This window comes from Pogoniulus pusillus, chromosome 15 (genome assembly GCF_015220805.1).
Source record: "Pogoniulus pusillus isolate bPogPus1 chromosome 15, bPogPus1.pri, whole genome shotgun sequence".
Classification (NCBI taxonomy): domain Eukaryota; kingdom Metazoa; phylum Chordata; class Aves; order Piciformes; family Lybiidae; genus Pogoniulus; species Pogoniulus pusillus.
The window spans coordinates 15,432,946-15,455,858 of NC_087278.1; the positions used below are offsets into that span (position 1 = coordinate 15,432,946).

General features: G+C 45.0%; 1 protein-coding gene across 4 annotated transcripts; it reads right to left on the minus strand.

The window, feature by feature from the left end:
* Window positions 1-17: 17 nt before the first annotated feature.
* Window positions 18-21,300, minus strand: LOC135181947 (cystine/glutamate transporter-like). Of its 4 annotated transcripts, XM_064155481.1 has the most exons (14): window positions 21,106-21,297; window positions 19,716-20,451; window positions 18,357-18,624; window positions 15,599-15,725; window positions 14,738-14,853; window positions 12,539-12,664; window positions 10,092-10,191; window positions 9,960-10,004; window positions 9,651-9,774; window positions 9,228-9,331; window positions 7,356-7,452; window positions 5,574-5,723; window positions 3,068-3,242; window positions 18-2,212 (listed from the first exon to the last, which is right to left on the minus strand). In XM_064155481.1, exons 3-14 carry the CDS (start codon window positions 18,550-18,552, stop codon window positions 2,148-2,150), a joined length of 1,425 nt encoding a protein of 474 aa, XP_064011551.1. In that variant the 5' UTR covers window positions 18,553-18,624; window positions 19,716-20,451; window positions 21,106-21,297; the 3' UTR covers window positions 18-2,147. The 4 variants fall into 4 exon arrangements, with proteins under 4 accessions (XP_064011551.1, XP_064011553.1, XP_064011555.1 ...); XM_064155483.1 differs by lacking the exon at window positions 9,228-9,331 and having other exon boundaries at window positions 3,068-3,172; window positions 21,106-21,300; XM_064155484.1 differs by lacking the exon at window positions 18-2,212 and having other exon boundaries at window positions 3,119-3,172; window positions 21,106-21,300.
* Window positions 21,301-22,913: the final 1,613 nt, after the last annotated feature.

Consider the following 22,913-nt stretch of genomic DNA (forward strand, 5'->3'; position numbering starts at 1 on the left):
AAAAAACCACACCAAAATAAACCAAATCAACTTATTTTTGAATCTCAGTGACGAAGTCTTTGAAGTTTTGCCATATTGCATTGGGTTTGTAAATGGCATTTTGATTTTACACTACGTACGTAAATACTTGATACAAAAGATACTCCACATTGTATTATTCCTGTCTCCAGTGATCATTAGAGGCATCTCAGCATACTGCTTCCCATCATCTAGGAAAAGATTAACAATTCAGCAATTTGAAATAGCTAATTGCTGTTTTACTTGGATATAGCATTGATACATTAATAACGTAAGCCATAGAAATGCAACAGAACTCTTTTGTATGGCAATAGTTCAAATGAGCATTTATGTATCAATTCAGCAAGCCATTTGATTGCAGATTTAAAGTTAAAGCTCTGACATGAAGCCACCCATGTCTTCTTACAGCATCAAAAGATGTGCTTATTCGTGCATCTGCCTGAGTCTCATCAATGGTACTGTCTAACTAAAGGAAATACTGTATTTCCCTAGAATTGGGCCACAATCTGAATTTTCAACCTCACTGGCAGTACCTGGTGAGGAGCAGGTTTGAAGAGTCAGGGAGAGGATCAGGATCTGTTACAATAATCAATGCAAAACTTTTTCAACATTTGAATTTCAAAGGGTTTTCAAATATATTCTGATTAACCTGAATGTGCACTTTCTGGTGAATGAAGTTTTATCCCCATGCCCTCCTTTCCAATTCCTCTACCTTATTTCTAACTTGTAACCTCATCCTTTCCCCTTTCTAATATTTGTCCACAGCAGGGATACAACAACACTTCAATTTGAAACCCGCTTCCACATACTGGACTCTAAGTTCTGCTACATAAAATCATACAATCATAGAATCAGTCAGGTTGGAAGAGACCTCCAAGATCATCCAGTCCAACCTACCACCCAGTCCAATCAGCTAGACCATGACACTAAGTGCCTCATCCAGTCTTTTCTTGAACACCTCCAGGGATGGTGACTCCAACACCTCCCTGGGCAGCCCATTCCAATGCCAATCACTCTCTCTGTGAAGAACTTCCTCCTAACATCCAGCCTATACCTCCCCTGGCACAACTGGAGACTGTGTCCCCTTGTTCTGTTGCTGCTTGCCTGGGAGGAGAGACCAACCCCCACCTGACTACAGCCTCCCTTCAGGTAGTGGTAGGCAGCAGTGAGGCATCCCTGAGGCTCCGCTTCTCCAGGCTAAACAACCCCAGCTCCCTCAGCCTCTCCTCATAGGGTTTGTGTTCCAGGTCCCTCACCAGCTTCATCACCCTTCTCTGGACACATGCTCCCTTCCTCTGTTTCTCTGTTTGCCAAGTTAGGAAATCAAAAAATAATGTATGTCTGTGCATGCATACAAAAGTGTATATGTGTGTATATATATATGTATATATATGTAAAACAAGAGAATAATAGAATGGTTTGGATCAGAAGGGATGTTTAAAGGTAATGCAGTCCAACCCCTCTGCAGTGAGCAGGGACATCTCTAACTAGACCAGGTTGCTCAGAGCCCTATCTAACCTGGCCTTGAATATTTCTAACGATGAGACTTCTACCACCTCCCTGGGCACTCTGGTCCAGTGTTTTGAAACCTTCACTGTAAAAAGTTTCTCCCTTATATCTAGACTAAGTCTTCTCTCTTTCAGTTTAAAACCATTGCCCCTTGTGTCACAACAGGCACTGCTAGTCTCCCACTTTCTTATAGCCTCCCCCCTTAAGTACTGCAAGGCTGCACTAAGGCTTCCCTGGAGCCTTCTCCAGGATGAACGACATCAACTCTTGTAGCCTTTCTCCATAGGAGAAGTGTTATACACACCCACAGCCCCAGTTTGGCTGAGTTGGGCTAGGCTGCAACATTAGGATTCTGGTTTCAAAGACACTGCAGGAAAAGCAAGCTTGTTTCAGAGAACTAGATTGTTCTGCTAGAAACAAAAAAGACAGAAACAGATGCAACATGCTCGTCCCAATCCCGATTAGCAAGTTTAGGAACACTTGCAGAAAGGTTTTGGCTCAGACCCATCTTCATTTTCAGCGATCACAAAAATAAGAGCATGGCCTGCTTTCACTAGGGTCAAAGGTGTCAGAAATGGAGTAAGCAGATTTTCTCTTCTGTAAGGTCTCAGTAAGTTTCCTCAGTAAGTCTTGATTTCTTGTTGGACTACTTCCAGCAGTAACTGTAGTTTGTGTGTAAGGTAATCTGAAAAGGGGGAGGGAAAGGGGAAGAAAGTTTAGTTCAGAGGAAATCCAGAGACATGATTGAAAATCAGAGCATCAGCAGTGATGCTGGAGTACTTTGTTAGCAGATCACTCTGTTTCCTTTTTCACCATATGTTTTCTTCTAAGTGGTTACCCCTACACCTCAGTTCAACATCAGAAGAAAACAAGATTCACAACTGAAATTATAAATGAAACTAAAACTGGGCTCTTGTTTATGAGAAAATCATTGTGCCACCAGTGCAGCAACCAAAGGAAAACTGTGTTAGACATTAAAGTGAAGACATTTCATTCACACACCCACATCTGTGCCCAAAACTGTCCTGGCCTCTTCACCAAATAGATAGCCTTCAGGTGGGGCCACCTTCTTTTACCCACCCTCTCCTCAGCCTTTTGGCAAGTATGTTTTTGCGTGAGGTTAGTGTCTGCCTGTCGTTTTCTCCATCTAAACTTTTGATCTTGATATTCAGTATCAGCCAAATTTGACTTCTTAACTAAAATTTAGTAGAAACCCCAGGGCTGAGGTCCTGTTCCCCCATTAGTAGACTTTAGTCCCATCTCTTTTGAAACAAAGCACCAATGGCTTATTATATTCACAAGCCAGGCAGACACAGCCTGTGCCTGGCCACCAATCACTGGCAGCACAGCCTACCCTTTGTCTCTTTAGCTGTGGCACCTTGGGAAAGCCACTGAAGGGGGTGCTTATGTTCATGATTTAGGTTTCATGGTATCTGTTGGTCATGGAACAATTTGCATTGGAGAAGAGCCCAAGGAACAAAGCAGCACCCCCACCCTGAGTGTGTTTAGGTCCACAATACTGAAATTCAGACATACTCACAAAACAGGCTGCGGCAACGGCTTGACATTTGCCTATGGATTAAGAGGTAGTAGACCGGAAAACCACTTAAGACTACCATGCATCCAATGCTAATGCTCACAGGATCTGAGTAGAAAGACATTACCACTGTGAAGAGGCAGGTGATGGTAAAAAAGACAGGAACAAACAAGGGAACCTGGGTAAAAGAGCACAGAAGACTCTTAGACAAGACTGTGATCACTGCAACTAATCAGCTTTCATACATGCCAGCACACATTATGCTCACTTCTCTGTCTTAAAGATGAGAAAAATCAGACAGCTGTGCTGCACACTGTTTCTGTACAATCAGTTGCAGGAGGATGCAGAGAATAAAAATTGGCCTGCACCACCTTCAGAGCCCAGTGTGCCCTGTGAGGTGCATGCCTCCTCTATGCATCTGCATCAAATCCCACTTGCAACTGGAAACCAAGCAGAGGGAGCAGTCATATATATGCCCCTGCTCTCTGAATGGACTGCTCCCGTGCTTGCACATGTCACATGCTTACTAGCCTCCTGGGGCAACTGCTGGTGACATATCTGAAGCCAAGAGCAGAAGCAGTATTTTGAAGCCAAGCTGTTATTTGGTTATAACATTCATAACTCATTTTGATGTGCCTTCAGCTTGCCTGAGACTTAGAGGATAGGACTTAGAGATTCCCTATCTCCGGAACACCTTCATCAAGAACACCAACTTCAACAACATTCTGATGAAAGACCAAGAAGCAGTCAGGACTTCATCCCTACCCTGTTGGGCTAACCATTTCATTTGGGTTATTTGGAGACTAAATGAGGAAACTACAATAAATTATACAATTGTGAATCATTATCTCAGTCTTTGACTCCAACCTCAGCCAAGTTACTCCTCACCACAGCTGAGAGAATGAAGGACCTGCTGGTTTCATCAAGGGTAACAATCTCTTTTGAGGTAACAGAGATCCTATTTTAGATGCTGAACCAAGCTGAAAGGGATCTAGTTGCTCTAGTGATGGCAGCCATCCAGCCACCAAATGTACGTGCTCTTGCTGTCTTTCCAGTCAGAGCATCCCCTGTCCGGTATGCACACACTCAGACTGAACTTCTGCCCGAGAGCCGCATAAGAGGACTTCTTTCTCCTCTTACCAGTGTCTTTAACTGGTTTTAACTCAAAACGTTATAGGGGCCAAGAAGCACCACACATGCCCTTTAAGATTTGTTCTGCCGAACATCCAGGCAGAAGACGACCTGTATCTGGCCACTAGAGTGCAGCACATGCCCACACCACCTGCGAAAGCCCTTCCCTCTCGTAAACAACTGCCCTTTGGGTTTCAAGTGGTTATAAAAACTGGAGAGGGGGCAAAAATAATCGCCCAAACTGACCAAAAGCCCAGCATTTCCCTCCCTCGCTTACTCAGCCCTTAGGAACCGTGAAAACCCTAAATCTCACTAAAACAAAAATCACAGAATCACAGTGTGTTGGGTGTTGAAAGGGACCTCCAGAGACCACAAAGGCCAAACCAGCCCTGCCAAAGCAGGATCACCTAGGGTCAAACCACAGCAACTGAAGACATCACCAATGCCACCCACTAATAAACTTCTCCTTGTGAAGTTCAGATTAAAAGAAAAAAAAAAATTAAAAAAACACAAACACCAAACCCACAAACCCACAACCTAACACCACATCTAAAAGCTGGTTCTGGGGGGAGTGCACACATGCAGCCACTCAAACTGGGAAGCTTCAAGGTCTCTGCCTAAACACACTGTCTCCAGCAAAGACCAAGAAGAAAAATAACCCCAAACTTCTCACCAAGGCCTCTCACATGAGGCCTGAGAGCCCCGGGAAGTGGTTCTGAGCTATTTGCTGATCAGCTGCCCAGTGCCTGTGGCCTCAGAGGTCTCACCAGAGAGGCCCAGCTGGAGACTAGGAAAAGGCAGGAGAGAATGGAGGTCCTACACTTGGTGGTGTGGATGCATGCTCTGTGCACGTCCTGCAGCAGCAACAGTTGCACACAAGCTGCTTTACACTATACAGTGTTTGTACGTCAGCAAATGATTCCCTCAAGTCAAGTTTGCTCCCAGGATCCTTCCAGCCATGCTCTTCTCTCCCAAATCTGATACCCTCCTGTTTCTCAGCCAGAGCTGAGACTTACCTACCACCAAAGTAATACCTAGGCAAGGGTCTATCCTTGCAGCCCACAAGAAATTTGTGTGGGAACTATCCTCTGCACATCTCCCCATTCCCAACCTGAAACTTTGTCTCCCGGCGCTGGCTGCCATGTTAAAGATGCAATGGCTGACACCACGGAGAACTGGCTTTGTACGATTTACCACACTGTTTGGGTACATCAACCCGCTTCAGGTGCTCCCCACACCTCTTACTAAGCAATAGAGAATGAGACCCCTTAGAGCCCAAAGGCAACCACAGCACTGCAGTGCTCTGGTTGTTGGCAAGTAAGAGAGAGAAACAACAAGCCTGCATATTCCTGGCTGCTGGGAACCTGCCACGCGTTACCTTGAAGGGGCTGTGCAGCTCCGGGTGACGACGGCGATGGACAATGAGTCCAAGGGTGGCCAATCCTATGAAGAGCCATCGGGAAAAGCTGAAGAAGTTCAAGAGATGGTAGATATCTCCAATACACACCATGGCGGTAACCAAAGGGAACTGAGAATTGTGCAGATGAAATAGAGTCATTAAAGCCTGATGTCCTGGAGTCCTGTACCCCTAAATTCCTCTCCTGCCCAGACTTCGGGGGGAAGGGGGAAAAGCCGCCTGGTTTCCCGCCCCCCTTGCCTGCCCTGAAGCTGTGAAGGGGGGGAGGACTGCCCCATGAAGGGGGGGGGGACGACTGCCCAGTGAAGGGGGGGGGACGACTGCCCTGTGAGTTCCCACGCTGGAGCCAGGCTGGGATTGGCCGTGCGCTTTCACGCCTAAGGTGTGGTAATTCTGCCCTTTGTCTAGCGAAGGTTATAAATATTGGGGGTCTTCCCGCCTTTGGGGTTCCCGCTTTGGAGTTTGCCTGTGCCTGGACGTATGTCTCTGCCTGAGCTCACACACTCCCCTGTGCCCGGACTGCAGAGAGACCTTCAAGGATTTGCTTTCCTATTGACACCTTTGTGTGCCTAATGACCCTTAACGACCTCTTAACGATTCACCTGCAGCCGTTGAAAGGAAGAGGAAGACAGACCGAACGAGTCAGCCTGAGTTATTTGGCTTAACTTAATTTAGTAAGAAACAGCTATTAATTAATAGCTAAAGCCTTTCCAACTTCTGACTTCCAAAATAGTCAGATTATTGACAGTGTCCTTGTAGTTTAATTCTCAAGCGACTGAATCTGCTTATCAAACTAAATTAATCTTTGTATATATAGTTGTGGGGGCAGGTTTTTGGGAAAATAAAAAAATAACTATTTTTGATAAATTCCCGACTTGGCCACGTATTAATTCCTGCTCTCCGCAACACCTTACTACAGTCACCTGGCTAGAAAGAGCAGTGTGGATCATCTCTTCTAGCTCCCCTGCAATCACAGGCAGCTTCTTCACAGGCCCAACATTTCACAGGCCAAAGAGCCTTAGAAAACACTGTCACATATTGAAGGCAAAAGGCCTAGATGCACAATTATGATGTGCTATGGAAAAGACCATTTCTTTCGATATCAACATCATCTTTGATGTTTTTATGTCCTAGGCACAGTAACTAAAACAGGCATGATCCATACACCTGCACTGCCAGTACAAAGGCTACCTACAAAGATACCTGCTAAGTTTTTAGCAGGACAAGCAGGTTGCAAGAGGCACTGTATCACATTTAGGATTGAGCTATGCCATTGTGTCAGGAAAAACAAAACAAACAAACAAACAAAGCTACCAGAAAACACACACCCCACTAACCAAAATAGAACCCAAACAAAACCAAACACAAACCCCACAATCACCAACCCACACCAAAACCAAAGCCACCACGCCAAGACTATCTCTGCAAACGCTTGTGTCCTGCATTTTCCTCACACCAGGTTTTCAGGTAACCAAGGCCTGACAAAAGTGCTTTCCTAGGACAATATCAAGCAGCAACTGTGACAGATGGGAGGGACAGTACTTTTTAAAAGGATGTCCAGAATCATAAGCAGAGACTTCGAAGTAGTGGGTTTAGCTACCACTGTTGGCACAAGGAGACATAATACTTTGCAGTCATATCCAGTATTCCCCTTTCTTTATTTTTCAAGGTCTGACTTAGTGTATCAACACTTTAAAACTCCTGAGATTCCCCAGGGCATGTCATAGAGCCAAATCTCCTTACCATTAACATGACAGAGGGAAGAGGTGTATGCCTTCGAATGTGGATCATGGAGAAGAGAGGAGGCCACTGTCCTTCCCTGGAAGCCACGAAGAGAGTCCTAGGAAAACACAGGGAGCCCAATGCATTAGCATCCCACGTCCAGACTAGAAATGAGAAGACCAATCCCTGCGTGGATCTGAGGCCACAAGGCACACTGTCTCTCATACTGCACAGGTCTGCTATGCAAAGACACAATCCTGCCCTTAGCCACACTTTTTGAGCATTGGGAGGAAAAATACAGTCCTGAATCCTCACAGCTTTCCAGCTGAACCAGTTAGTGCCACACAGTGCAGAGCTCACTAGCAAGGACACTGTCAGGGTCTCCTTGGCTGGCCCATTAGCAATTAAGGCAATTCCAACATGACCATGAATGAATCCATGATGGAAACAGAAGCAAGGAAGCTTCTTGCCATCAGAGAAGGGATTCATCTTCCCAGTAGGAAGGGGAAGAATGACAAACTTTCAATTCTTCATGAGAGGCTGATGAGTTTATGAAAAAGGATTGTAAGTCTTGCTGTCTATATACATATATACTTTTAATGTGTGTATATATGCATATGTGTATGTATATGTGCAGTTCCCTCAAATAACAGAGAATTTTCAATCCTGCAGCCAGCTGTTGAAAAAAAAAATATATATAGTTTGGCATACTGACAGGAGCCCAGCTACAAAACAACAGCAGAGCTCCCTACTCCCTACCTCCATTCCTCCTTTGGTGCGTGAAAGAGCAATTAAGGAGAAGGCACTCCATCCAATTTTATAAATGTAACATCCACAAACCATGCCAGAGCATCAGCTGCACTGGAGTAGAGCCCAAAGCAGCTGGGGCATGAGTGTAAAACTGTTTTTATTGCTGCCTCTGTGGTTTTGCAGGGGTGCGGCTGGGCAGCAGCCAGGGAGGCCCCCCTGCTGTTTATATGACTTGCTTAGAGTGATTATGTTAATGGTGCCAGGACAGAGGAGAGAAAGGCAATAAGGACATACAGAACCTCTGTGCTGTCCAGGAACTTCTCAACCCCAAGAAACTAGAAGAGCTGGCAAGGGAGATTCGCTGCACCTGTATCTAATACGTGACTTCAGGGTAGTGGAACAAATAACTCATTGGCTTTTGTGCTATGAAGCATCCCCTTCATATCATCTGATTTTCCCTTTTGCAGTCAAAGCTTCAAGACAGAAGCACTCCAGAGGGTACATTCAGCTCCTCAGGACCACCACAACATGCTGCTTCAGCTCCTCTCCAGTGTTAAGGCTACCATAAGTACATAATGTTTAGTATCCAGTGAAGCTATCAAGAAAATTTTTCTGTAGAATAATGCTGTTCTTATTGACTCACTTATCTACTGCATTGGGAATAGCCTGTCTCCAGTAACATGTCATTGACCTCAAAGCAAAGTCCTAGAGGGAGAGTTTGCCTTTGGACAGAGATCCTCACAACGGAGGATCTCTGCAGCAGAGCAGTTGGATGAACCCAGCAATAGAAAACTTGATCTCACTGAGCAGCTGCCAGTGTCAACAAAGCCTCTAGTTCACCAGAAACATTGACATTTCACTTCAACCCAGGGATTTAAGCTGAAGGAGAGAGGACAAGATGAAAATCATTTGTTGTGACCAGCCCTAGATACCAAAGTCTGGATCTAGCAAGAAATTGAAAGGACTGGCTCTTAGCTGGCGGGGCTTGCCCAGTAGTTGGTGGCATCTTGGGAGTCAAAAGCCTTGTTTTTTCCTCATAAGAGCAGCCAAAACACTATCACATGGGTGAGCAGCTGCAGAGGTCACTGGTGCTTCCCTCCAATTCAGTAAGTCAAAAGAGTAATAAATTCTTAGAGGTGTGACCTTGAAAACGTGAAGATCCCTCCATTCATGGTTCCAAAGCAGGAGAGTGCAACAAGGACAGGGACCACAGATATCAGGCTTTTGAAGGCTCGCTGAACAAAGCTCTGGAGAAAGAGCAAGTGTGACTTCAGGAATGTGTACTCTCTAGACAACATCAGATTCAGAAGAAAGAAAATTTTCTGCACTGAAGGAGTGAAATATACTCATAAATATTCCCTTTTCTAGTGTCATCTCTAGGGTTTGTTTTTTTTTTTTCAGTATCTTTTAGGCAAGACTAAAAGACATTCCTGTTGTCCAATAATCCAAAGCAATGACAAAGCAATAAAGCATTCTGTAGAAGCACTACTGCCAAAACACTTGCCATGGCCACCTTCAGCATAAGCTGACCACACTCGAGAAAAAGCAACAGTGGTGACAACTCACCACAGCCACAGCAGGAGAGGCCAAAACATCTTGCCTTCCCAGGACCGTGTAATAGGAGACGTTGGTGAGCATGTAGCCCACGATTACTGTGATCACAGACACAATGACAGCCAGGGGGATATTTCTGCACAAAACAGAAGAGAGGCACACAAAGACAAGCTGCAGTGCCTTGTTATGCACAGTGTTGCTGCACATGGCACCTGGCTCTGGTTAGGTGAGCCCACTAACTTATTTCCTCCCGTACTGCATTTGGAAAAGCTGCAGTACTCCAGAGGCTGGTAACCCAAACCAACTTCTCCCCAGCCTTACCGTTCAGGTCTGACCAACTCTTCACGCACAAAGCCAGTCTGAAACCTGTACGGTGTGAAGAGAAATGGCAAGAGTTTGAGCCATGTCTTGAGCACCAGTCTTGACCATGAAGCATCGTCTCATCACACCTACCAGCCTGAATATGCGAACATGCCTGCATAAAATGCCAGGGGCAGCTTATCCAAAACAAGAGACTGTTTGTCAAAAGCATCCTGGAAGTTTTCAGTGTGGCCTGCAGGAGAAACAAGAGACATGGAGCAAGGAAATGTCACAGATGGGCTTCCTTCTCCCCAGGATAGTACTCCTGCTCCCTCTTGCCCAGATGTGATAGGAGTGTGAGTTCCTTGGAGGCAGGTATTCAGATGTGTTTCATTGCTTTAACTTGCAGTGCTGTGCTGACAAAATTGCTTCACAAGCAGTGACAGAGTAAATTTGTTCCCCAGTCAGCAATGAGAGACATCTGAGGAAGGGCCTCAATATCAGCTGGTTCTGTTTCCTATAGAGTCTGTTGTGGGAACAGGAGATCATGGGGACAGGAGGACCCAAGTTGTCCTGTCCTTTCTTTAGGCTCAAAATTAATTTGCCAAGCTGATCCCTCTCTTTCCCCACTGAGCAGCTGGACATGCACTCCTCTTTGATGTGGTGCAGCCAGCGAGCCAGATAATTCAGCTCTTGCTGTGCTCCCTCTTGATCACACTATTGGAGTGCTGACCCTAGCCCCACAGTGGCTGGAGCATGGGAACCACGGCAGAGGAGGGAGTGGGAGTGTCAGCCTGGTCCCCAGACACACTCCCTGCCTGCCTCTCTTACCCACAGCAGCTCACCTGCAGGAGGAGGAACTGAAGACACAGAAGGCAAAGCAAATAAAATTTGAAAAGCAGAGGTGGCTCAGATACAGAACTTATTTTACCAAGTCCCTCCCATTTTCCTGAAAGTTCTCTGTTTGAAATAACAAACAAACAAAAAAACAACCAAACAATCACAAAATTTAAGTCAGGATTTTTTTATTTGAACCATATATATCAGCTTCCCAAAAATCCTAGGAAAGGCAGAAACCCCTGGTGACATCTCTCTCAAAGGAAGACAAATCTTCACTTCTGAGTGACCCAAGGTTTGATCCCATACCTAGATTTCAGTTCTCCATATCAAAGTCTCTTTCAAAGCAAAAGGAGTGGGGCTTGCCTAGTTGGGCTTTGCCAGGAAAGGGATGAGACTGCACAGAGCACATGAAGAAAGCCAGGCCATTCCTAAAAAGGTGCCTCTGCAGGAAGCTCTGTGATGAGATTTAGGCATTTGAGCTTGAAACATTGGCCCAGCAAGTCTCTAAAACAAACCTAAATGCAGGTAATGGCAGAGGAAAGGACAAGAGCATAACCAAAACCAGTAAAACGAGGCAGAGGAATCAGGCAAAGCGATTTAAAGGCATGAACCTGGTTTCTAAGCACAAAAAGTCAAAGAGAAAATAGATTCAAACAAAAACTAAGCCAAAATACAGGAGAGGGCCTATTGGAGTAGGCTTTTTATTTTCTAAATTGATTGCTGATAAGCAATGATGCATTAAAAAGATTTGTTGTCTGCAATACATTAATGAGTGATTTACAGTCCCCCCTGACTCACATTAAATGCAACCTGTCATATCGGGGTCTCATGGTGAATTCTCCTTCCAGATGTCACCAGCGCTTATCCTCCTCAATGAAGGACAAGTGCCAGGGCACCAGATTGTCATTTGAAGGCATTCCTAGCAATAATGGCTTGGGATTTGTAGCTGCAGGGCAATCCTTCAGTTCAGTGAATCTTTAGATGTTCAAAGGAGCCAGCCCCTGACATCAGGAAGAGATATGAATGTGGGGCCTCTTGCCTGCACTCTTCTCTGCAGAGGAAGGTAGTAGCAAGAAGAAGCAGGCTTCATCCTTTATCTCTTGAGTGGGAATGCCTTGGAGTGTTCTATAAACTGAGGCTTGGATTAAAGCAAATAATCTTGTATCATTCCCAGAAGATACTACTGGTGGGATTTCTTTCCCCCTACTCTGGGTGAAAGCAGGTAGTCCTGCGCAAGTCCATTTTAAGTTTACTGAGATATTATCCATCACAATTAGGAAGTAAAACACATAAGCTTAAGCCACAGAAAGGTTAGAGAGGCAGTTATGAGGGCTCATCTGAGGGCTGGTAACCTATTTTATGGCTGTAGCTGGCTTAGGACACCACAGAATGCTGTCAGACATCCATTGTCCATCAGATCTGTGCTGGTTTGAAAGGGGTTTGAACACCACTGGGAATAAAAGGCAAGTCTGACACCAAAAAAAGACTATCTGACAAAGAAGATGTTTGTAAGACCCTGGGCAGGTTCACACAGCCTTAGACACAGAGGCTCAGTCTGTTTTGGAGAAAGCACAGCTAAGCCAGGTGCATCAGCCCGATGCAATGAAACAGCTTAGTGCCAGCCGGCTCACACCGAGCACACAGGCAGAGAAAGCTTCTGCCAGCTAAAAGAGCACCACACTTGTCAGCAGGGACCAATGAAAGCTGTGACAGGTGAGTGGGTCAGTCACCCTTTCTCAGCCACCCAGCAGCACACTTACCCTGGGCCAGCAGCATCATCCCTGGTACGATGATAAGTGCAAGAGCCAGGAGTTTGACAACGGAGAGAGCCGTCTGCAGTCGGGCACTCCAGGTGACACTCCAGGAATTGAGGGTGAGGACCATGTCTGGAGAGGAGACCACACAGCTACAGTTGCAGCCCGTACTCGGCACATGCAGGGAAAAGATACAGCAGCACTCTGCTTTAGGGATGCTGGGGAGAAGGAGGCATCTTTAATGGGGGAATGCTCAGGCTAAAAGATATGTCAGAGAACATTACAGCTGTGGCCCAGCATACAGTGTTTGAAGGGAAGCTGAGTTATGCTCCTAAGAGAGACCAGGAGCCTGGTTCCTGTCAGGTGATCCATGCCTGCTTTGAGGAAAGATGCAAGTCTGCAGGGACATATTGGCAACCACTTTCATGTGGACCCTGTGCCAACACACACCAGCTCAGAGCAGCCAGGACAGCTTCATGGGCTGGATGTGTCAGGTGAGGAGTCCAAAACCTTGAGCCTTACACCCTCAATCCATTTGCACAATTATACATGAAGAGTTCTTCTCCTGTACTCAGCATGATCCCTGCAACCTAGGGCTCTGGCTAGCCAACAAAGAAACCCATTGCCCTTCTTGGGGAATACAGTGGCCACAAACTTGGATCAGGAAGTTTTGTGTGGCCAAGGAGGTAAGTGTCGTGGAGGGCCTGTAGGCCCAAAAAGAGGCTTGCTTATGCCTTGCCTGGACATGTTTTTCTGCCAGGACCCCTGGTTGCAAACAAGTTATGTAAAGCCCCCACACACCCAGCTCATGTCTCCCTGGGGTAAACCCATGTGATCCCCACATTTGGGAAAGTCCAGGCAAGTGCTTTTGCCTATTATGGTAAGTTTTGGCTTCCTGCCAACCTGATTGGTCATTCTAGTGGCCAAAGAGGCATTAATCTCGGCCCACAGTCAATAAATAGGGGTGCACAGGTAAACAATGTGTTCAGCTTGGACCCCACTGCAGCGCTCAGCTCAGCTCTGACTCACCTGCATGGCTCAGACACTTGCTCTGACCCTACTCACAGCTCAGCTCAGACCCCCACGCTCAGATGCCATTGCATAGCTCCGATGCTCAGAGGCTCAGACCCTCATGCTCTGACCTTCACTCGCAGCTTACCTGCCTGCGTACCTTTCTTGCAGAGCTCATTTAAGCCTGCACATACATATATATATATAAGGAGCCTATAGTCTCCAGCCAGCTGTGCACATCTGCACACTACTGTGCTATCAGGACCAGATCCTGCATTGCCTTTGCCTACGGAGCTCAGACTCCCAGCAGCTGTGCACACTTTGCATGCCTGCTGCCTATCATTGCCTGGTAAGCGTCGTTGCCACTGAGACAACCAGGAAGCAGACTATGGATTGTCTGCACACACACACAGCCTGCTAGCCATGAACAACTGTGCCAGAGACAGCACAATATTCTCCTCCTGCTCCTGAAATCCTGCCAGCTGAGAATTCCTGGGCACAGCATCCAGAAGGAGCCAGCAGCACCAAAGGCAGAGATCGTCCTTTGCCAGGAGAACAAAGGTTAGAGAAAACCTATTTCCCCAGAGACTGGGAAGATTTATCCTCTCCCCTCAAGCCAGGAGGATTCCAGCCTCCACGTCCACAGGCAGAGACCCTGGAGAACTGGACACTAGGCACAGGCTGTGACACAGCCCCGGAGGGTGATTAATAAGAATTGGGAGTAAAAGCTTAAATACCTCTGTAATATAAGTTGCCTCTGCCATAGAGCAGAAGGAGTTTCAGCCTGCTCTGCTGGGCAAATAGCATAAGACTCCAAGCAGCATTAAGCCATGGAGAAAACTCCTCTCTCTGTTTATAGTTTGAATGTTTGCTAGTTAATTAACAAATTCCCTGTACATATTTTATCCTAAACTGTTTTCATAACCATGTACCAAACTGAATATTAATATACAATGGTTGGGGGTGGCAAGAGTTCAGAATATTGAATTTAATAAATATATACTTTTATATAACATTATATTGCCCCAATTAATTTCTCCCCCCCGCCAAATAGGCATAGGTACTGAGAATCCCCCTCTGCAACAGTAAGATGGGGCCCTGATTCCACTGTTATCCAAGAGGATGACATCCCTTAAGTGCCCCTGATTTAGATAGAGGTTCCAAGACCAGCAGTCCCATAAAAGTAGTACTTACAGTACCCCAGGAGAGACACCAGCTTCACAGCAGAGACAGGAGCTGCACAAGGAGCAAAAAATGGCTCCAGCATGTAGCGTCCAAAAGCCAAAGACACCACAGCACTGTTGGCAGGCCTGGAAGAGAAAACCAAGCACAAACTGATCTCTGACAGCCAAAAAAACTTTGTGATGTAGAACTCCACAAAACTCAGGCAGGGAGATGTTTCCCCACCCCACTTACTCCTGTTCTCACATCTCACCTCTCATCACTGCAAGTGTTAAACTCTTGTGGAGTCTTTTTCATAAGTCTTTCTCAGTAAATAGGTTAAAAATGACATGATGCAAAGAGATTAATTCCTGACTTGAAAGCAAAATTTGAGGTTAATCATACTGAGCAATGCAGTGTGGTTCATATGTCCTGCTTCGTCTCAGTTTACATGGAGGACACAGGTTATTGAGAGGTGAGGGCTTTCTTTTTAGTGTTAAAAATAGAAGTCACTTACTATTTTCTAAAATATTATTTAACCCAGGGCTAAGCCAGAAAGTTGCCTCCACAGGAGAATCCGAAACAGTTTCACAATGAAAATAGAAGGTCTGAAATAAATCTGGCATGTGTTGTTAGTCTCTCAAAAAATGTTCTTGGAAGATCCAAGCTGCCAGGAGAGAAGAGTTGTAGTCCTCGAGTACAGATGACATTGAACATGTGTAACTCTTTACTCATTACGCCTTCTTCCTTCCAAAAATCTTTAAAGGTTGTTCAGATTGTTTCCATTCTTTCCCTTACAAACTGCCTAGACTGTTAGTTGGCACCATAACTTAGGAGGCTTTTTTTTCAATCACCACAGCACCCAGCAAAAGGCAAACAAACAAAACCTTTTACCTGATAGCAAAAAACTCTGCCCATAGGAATAAGAAACTTGGCAGGGGCCCCAGCGTCTCCAAAATGTAGATATAGTGTCCTCCAGATTTGGTGATTCTTGTCCCAAGCTCTGCATAACACAAGGCACCTGGAAAAGTGCAGGTAGAAGTGCACTGAGTAAATCATCCCATGAATTTTCTCTGGTCTGTGTTTATTTTCAGGGATTGAAGGAAATCTGCTTAAAATAAGTAGTGGATCAGAGGAAGAAAAAGGAATATAGCAAAACCACTCCACTACTTTTGTGTGCTACAGAAGTTTCTTCTGTAAGCATCCAGGAGGTTTGGGTTCTCACTTCTCCCCAGTTAGACTGGTGAAATGGTGCTTACAAGGCAGTTACAGCAGCTCAGCTGACAAGCCATGGCTGAACTCGTCTTTTCAGTTACATTTTTTAATCACAGACCACATGTCCTTGTCTTGCACCTTCACATAAATCGCTTCCTCCATTTGAAGACACCGGACATTGGAGCTGGAAGAGCATCTATGCTGAGAGAGAAGACCTGCCACAGGAGGAGAACATAGCCCTGATCACGCAGAGCAAGGGAAACGTCCTGAGCTCAGGACTCAAGAGGCTCCCTTGGTCTCTTGTATAAGTACACTGACAGACCTGGAGACTGCCTGCTCCTTCCTTCACAAGCACCTCCACACCTCTCTGCCCATGCACTGGGGCAGATCAAGAAACCCTGGGAGAGGTACACCAGAAAAGACAGCTTAAAATTCTCGAGCAAACTAATAGAAACCTTTATTCCTCCACCTGTGTTTTCTCTGTAGAGCAATTTGTCATGTCATTTGAAAGTTCTAAGTACAAATCTCAAGCTCTGCCTACACTGGATTAATTTGCTAGATAAAACATTGTTTGTTCACCAAAATAAATCACAGAATAATTCAAATCCTTTGAGCTCAACTCTTTTTGCAATAGGGCTCAGAGCTGTTGAGATGTCACCCTGTGCAGTAAGACCATCTTTAGCTGTACTATCTACTTCTTTGCCCAGCTCAAGCAGCTGTGCAGGGAGAACACAGAGGAATCCAGTTGCAATATGGCCATGCCTCAAAATCCAGTGGTAATGATGCCATATTCCAGTCATGCAGATGGTGAGGACTAAAGTTTTCCTTGTCTCTCTGTTGGCAAATTTGTGCAGAATCCCTGCTCAATGTTGAATATAGGCAGACACTTTGTCTCATTAATTCCACTGGGTCTCTTTACGTGCTTCAAGCACACATTTGAGTGCTTTGCTGAACTCATGCTATGGGACTTGTATAAATACCATACTTTAAAAAAGAGAGAGACATAACAAAAAGCAGGCATTTTTAACATACTGCATAAAAACTGTCAAGAGAAATAATCAGGAGAGGTCACCAAGCTGATAAAAGGGAAGAACAAACCAACAAATCTGGCTACAAAGTACACTAACTTGATAAAGGGGCTCCCAAGGACCTTACAGCAGAGCCTATCAAAGGATGCAAGAGAGAGAGAAACCTCTCCAAGTGCAGAGCTTGGGCTATGTGATCAGCACACACATTATCATTTATTGCTCTGAGTGGTTACGAGAAACACTGTTCTTATATTATAAGCTAAGGTTTTCTTTAAGCAAAAATGTATAATTCACCAAACAGCCACACACAGGCAGCAATGTGAAATATATTAGTACACACATGCTAAGAGCAAGAACCACACTTGTTGCCATATTAACATTAACTGCCTTAATTTCCAAACTAGTGTGTACGTGTCACAGTTGGTTGTCCATGAGGAATATTTATCCTTTCTTGTTTGATGGGTTGTTTTTTGTTTTGTTTTGTTTGGCTAGTTGTTTTTTGTTTGGTTTGTGGTTTCTTTCCTTCTTTCAAGCTATGACAGAAGAAGAACTTTAAAGTCACCCACTGAACCAAACATCAAAATTTCTCCCCAGAGCTGAGCAATTGGAGACTTCTCCAAACCACACCTTTAGAGCATTTTTGAGGTGGCAACTAAAAGCCATGCATTTTAGATTTTAGCCATCATAACTTTTACACCTCCCATTATTTCAGAACTGCAGTGACACTGCCATCAAAAAGTTAGTGCTTTTCTCACGAAGTCTGGTTTTCAGTGCTAGAAAGCAAGCCAAACGATGGCACACAGAAATCAGGGTTGAACCGATCTGCTCCATCTCCTGCTCCAAGGCAGCATCAGACATATCCAAACCATTTCTGACAGACACCCAGACATCCGTCCCCAGCTGGTGGATCCTCTGCAGCTCCCCAGGCAATCTGCCCTAGCGCTTCTCTATCCTCTCTGACAGAAAGGGGATCCCTTAGAGCATATTAAGACTGTCACTTCTTGCCCTTTTCACAATGTCTAGGAAAAGCACTGCACAGCACTCAGACTCGCAAGTGCCTTTTCGATGCCTACGTCTCCCTTCCACCTCACAGAACGAACCCACTACTTTTCTCTTAGCTGTTCCGGCAGAGGCAATGCTATCTGCGGCTGCCCTGGACTTGACCATGATTTCGTATTCACAGCCCACAAGTGCAGGGATTTTCTCAATCGCCCCAGGGGAATCATCTGAAATGAAGACTCCTGGCGCCCCCCTCCCCCACCCCCAGCTTGCTAAACCTTTGTTTCTGCTGCCGCAAGAACAGGAAATTTTTGGTTTATTTCTTCTCCCGTCTTCGTATACATAAAAATGCTCTGGCTTCCCTCATCTCCCAGGTGCTCAAGCGAGGGGTGACAAAGCTCACCACTCACCAAACATTGAGAGCAGCCCACAAGCAAACCAGACAACCAGGGAGAAACCCACACTGCCGGAGTTTTTCAGTACTCCTTTAGGGGAGATAAAGATGCCGCTGCCAACCATGCTGCCGATGAGGAGTGAGAAAGCCCGCAGCAAAGTGATCTTTTTCCTCAGGAAAACAGCCTCATCTCCTTTCTTGTCTTTTCCCATGGCTTTCTTCTAATCCCAGAGGAAGGTCATGCATCCAGGAGCTCTGGTTTTCCAAGTACTGGGAAGGCTCACCTGTAAGACAAGGAAAGAGTTAGAGATTCAAGGCTTTTCCTTCTAGGCAAGATTTTTGTCAGAAACCTACTAAGACCTGTGGAATCTGTTCTGCTTACTTGCTGGCTGCATCAACCAAACCACAAGTGCATGTAACACATTTAGCATCATCTCTCACATCGGTTTAGGAACTGAGAGGCTTTTTTATGCCCTTTCTGGCAAGAAGCAGAAAGCATTGCATACTGTGTGCCATACTTCAGGATATGTAGGATATATTTCAAATTCAGCTTTGATGCCTAGATGGGAATTGGCCAGTTTAGGGTTAATTTAATGGGATGCAATCTGCAGGAACGCTGATAACAGCATACACAAAACAGAATTCAGGCTGAAAGCCTAATAATCTTGAAGAGAAATCTTCAAGATCTGAGTTTTGGGGTTTTGGTTTTTTGGTTAGTTGGTTGGTTTTGAGGGGCAAAGAGCTCTGTTAGTTGAGGACACAGAGGACTTACACTTTTTAAGCTTCCTATCTACACTTGCTGAATGAACAAAGCCTAATTTTCTCACTAGAGCTTAATTTGGTGAGTGTTTCTTTTTGTAATCAGAGTATTAAAGACTCAGGAATAAATTATGTTTGCAATCATAGTACCGAGCAGAGTCATTAATATCTGACATGCTGTTCCTTCTATTAATATAAAGACTTTCTTGGTAGTTAGAGCAGGAATGAAGCTCTTCCCAGAAAAGGGAGAACCTTAGACACTCCCACGAGTGGACCTAGATTCAGCTTTCTTATGCCACAATAGCCTTCTACCTCACCATCTTTTCTCTTCAGTCTCTCAGTCCGAGGCTGGCATCTTCACTAGGAAACTCACCTTCTGCTTCAGAAGGCAAGATAAATTCACACCAGTTACCACAGTTTGTAGTTTTCTTAACAGCAAAGCAGACATTTTACACTGCTAATTAGCCATGGTAGAGCGGACAAGACAGATCTGGAGTCCAAGGGCAGGCAGCAGTCATCTCTAGAAGATCTAAGCAGCCAGAAGTTTGGTTTTCCACAAGTTGTATTTTCCATCCATAGATACAAATGTCCCCATAACTTTGAGGGCACCACTCACCCACGAAGTGTCTTTGTATGCCCTGTATAAAGTCAGTACAACTAAGAGCTTCTCTCCCCCATCCCTGGCTCTTCTCCCACCTGGAAAATGGCAGGGAAAAGCAGGGGTTACCACTTTCTCCTCGCACATATGAACAGCACATGCAGAAAGCCCTCTCTCCTGCCAGCAGCATTAGCTGGTTGCTCTGAGATCACACCAAGCCTGTACAAGCATCTTCTCAATCAAAACAGCCAAGTTCAGTTATTAAACCTCTAATGAGTCCCAGAAGACTCCTTAAGGCTCATATGGATCACATTAGCCTAGTCTGGTCCTGCAGAGGTGCTCCCGAGTCCCAAAAACTCCTAGGGCTGCTGGAGACAGTGGCTCTAGTGAAGTAAGGACAGACCCCAGGAGCTTCCCAAGCCATCAGCTGCAGTTCCTTCAGATGCTAATTAGTTTGCTCACATGAAATACCAGTATCATCTAGTATTTTACTGGTGTTGATTGGTATTTCTAAGCTGAAAGGAGAAACACGGAGCACTCATTTGAAATGGTGAAACACAGAGCTCACCAAATTGAAACTGATTTGGAGAGAGATGATGTGCAGAGCTACATGTAAAATGCTGCTGAGATAATTAAAAGTGCACTTATCTGTTTGGCTGGTGTTTAAAGACGGCAGGTGCATTTACAATCCATCAGACTCTCATTTCTTGCTGGGATCTCCAAAGCAGCACAAGGCAACGTCTCTTTGCAGGCTCTGGAATTACACAGAGAGTGGGGGGAGGAACCAAAAAAAAGAAGGGAGAGATCAAATCAAATACACAGACCAGGTGAATGATCCAAAGTAAATAACAAACTCCGTACTTCTGTCCGCATGACTTTTCCTGTTGTTTTATACAACTGCCATGCAAAAGCACTTGGAGATAAAACAGTCCGGTGCAGTACATTTCAGAAATGTGAAATCTATCAGGATTTGTTCCAAAAGCTGTTGAAGGAGAGGGGGAAAATAAATAAACTTTTTAAAAAGCACGTTATTAAAAGTAACAGGAAGCTATTGAATAGCACTTCAAAGAGACACCTAGCAGAGCTCACTGCCTGGAGAGACCATTCCTGCCTGCTCTGCTTTCCAGCTGCATTCCAGCACCAGGCACATTAAAATGCAGAGATGTTAATCCTTGTGGCAATGCTTAAGAACATTCACAATGTACTTAACAACAAAAGAAACACACAAAGCTGCTTTTTGTTCACCCTTTTGACTTAAACGACAGGCTCAGCACCTTTGCATGAGATCTTCAGCCAGCAGGACTGGATCAAAATCCATTTTACAACTTTTTATACCTGCTGGATCTTTCTTTTCTCCCTTTTTCATCACCTTTACTATTTATACTTTTTTTTTAGCTGTTAATCTTACCTCACAAGCACTTGCAGCGTGGATGGAGGTGAAGGAGACAAGCGTAAAGGGAAAATCATATTTGTTATTTGTAGTGGTGTCTAGAGGCCCCAGCTCAGAGCTGGGCACATCATGATCAGCACAGGATCAGGCGGAGTAGATGTTTCTCAGCTGAAAAGCTATTGGTGTAAGCAAGCACGTTGGGGAAAGCAGAGAAGGAAGAAAGCATCATTCTCAGCTGGGGAGCTGAGACAGAACAACCAGTGACCTTACTCCTGGGAAAAAGAGCATACCTCCAGAGTCCCAGCTCAATGACTTCTAAAAAAATAAAAAAAGAAAGAAAAACAACCTCCAAAACAACAACAAACAACAAAAAATCCCAAATAGCAAAACAGCCCAGTCAGCTACTAGGGAATACTCCTAATTATTTACAGCTGTATTTGCTTTGCTTGGGCCTCAATCAATACCATACAGCCAAGAACAGGTTAACTCCTTCCTCATCATACTGCAAAAGATTAAGGCATCAAACTGTTCTCTGCAGTCCCACTTCTTTTGGTTTTGTTTCTGGTGCCAAAATTGTCACTCCAATTCAGAGTCCACCATGAGGCACAGGATCTAACTAAATAAAACCAGCAGCGAATGGGAGCTTTTTTTATTCATGCGTGAAAGTAGCATAAATAAGCTTTAATGAGACTGGTGGTGGCCTGTTCTGAGAATTTAAGCAGAAAAAAAAAGCTATTTAGGAGACCTGAGAAATGTTTGTTTATAGACCATAATGAATACATGAAACAGCCTGAAAGACAAGACATGCAGCTCAATGTGTTTTCAGCTTTCTACAGCTGGTTTACCACCTTGGATAAGAAACTGAAAGGGACAGTAGTTAATAAATCAGCCTCAGGCTTGCAGTCCAAGATGTGGCAATAAATCAAGGTGATTGCCTGAGGTGTAAATGTAAGAACGATTCCCATCAGCTCCTCTTTTTACAGAGCTTCACAAATGTAGTCTTGTGAGTTGTCTATCAAAAGATTGCCATTTCCTGATGTTTCTCTCTTCAAGAAAATGTATTTTTTTAAGCCTTGACAGCAAAGTAGTTCTTGGGTCACACTTACCACTCTAATCATCTCCCTTAGGCATTTCCATTGTCCTTTGGGCAAGAGTGACTTTCTTTGGAAAAAGAACTGGTGATGGTAGTGAGTCTGGACCTCCTGATGATGTGATGATGACCTTTTAATTTGGAACCTGAAAGTGTTGAATCCACACTTCAGCTCTTTGGCTCAAAATTGGAATGAGCCAAATCCCGTTTCCAAGCAGCAGAATTCCTGATCCTTTTAGAGTTTCTTCCTACCAAGATTCGCATCCTGCACCACATTGAGAACTATTCATCGCAACCAGTCTGCCAAAGAAGCCATTGCACGAGATGTTTTAATACTAGTAGCACTGATTCGTTTTCACAAGGCATACAGACCACATGGTGTCAGCTCACTTCTCTGAGCATCCCTGTGTAACTCACCACCCAGCTGCCGCGAGAAACTCACACTGTGCCTCCAGGACTGATGTTCCCCGAATGCTGCGCAGGAACATTGGCTCTTCCACGAGCGTGTCTTCCCTGCGTGCCGCCAGTGACATGCAGAACACAAATATGGCAGAGGTGCACACCTGATTCAAACAGACTCTTCTACAGCACCAGCTGTTAGAGGCTGTGCACCAGCACATCATTCCCCTTCCTTACAAACAAAAGAAGGGAATACCCCAGGCACTCGCCTCCCTGCCCGTCAGACCCAAAGGAACAGCAGCAACAAGCAGACCGGATTGGGGGACATAAATTCTAG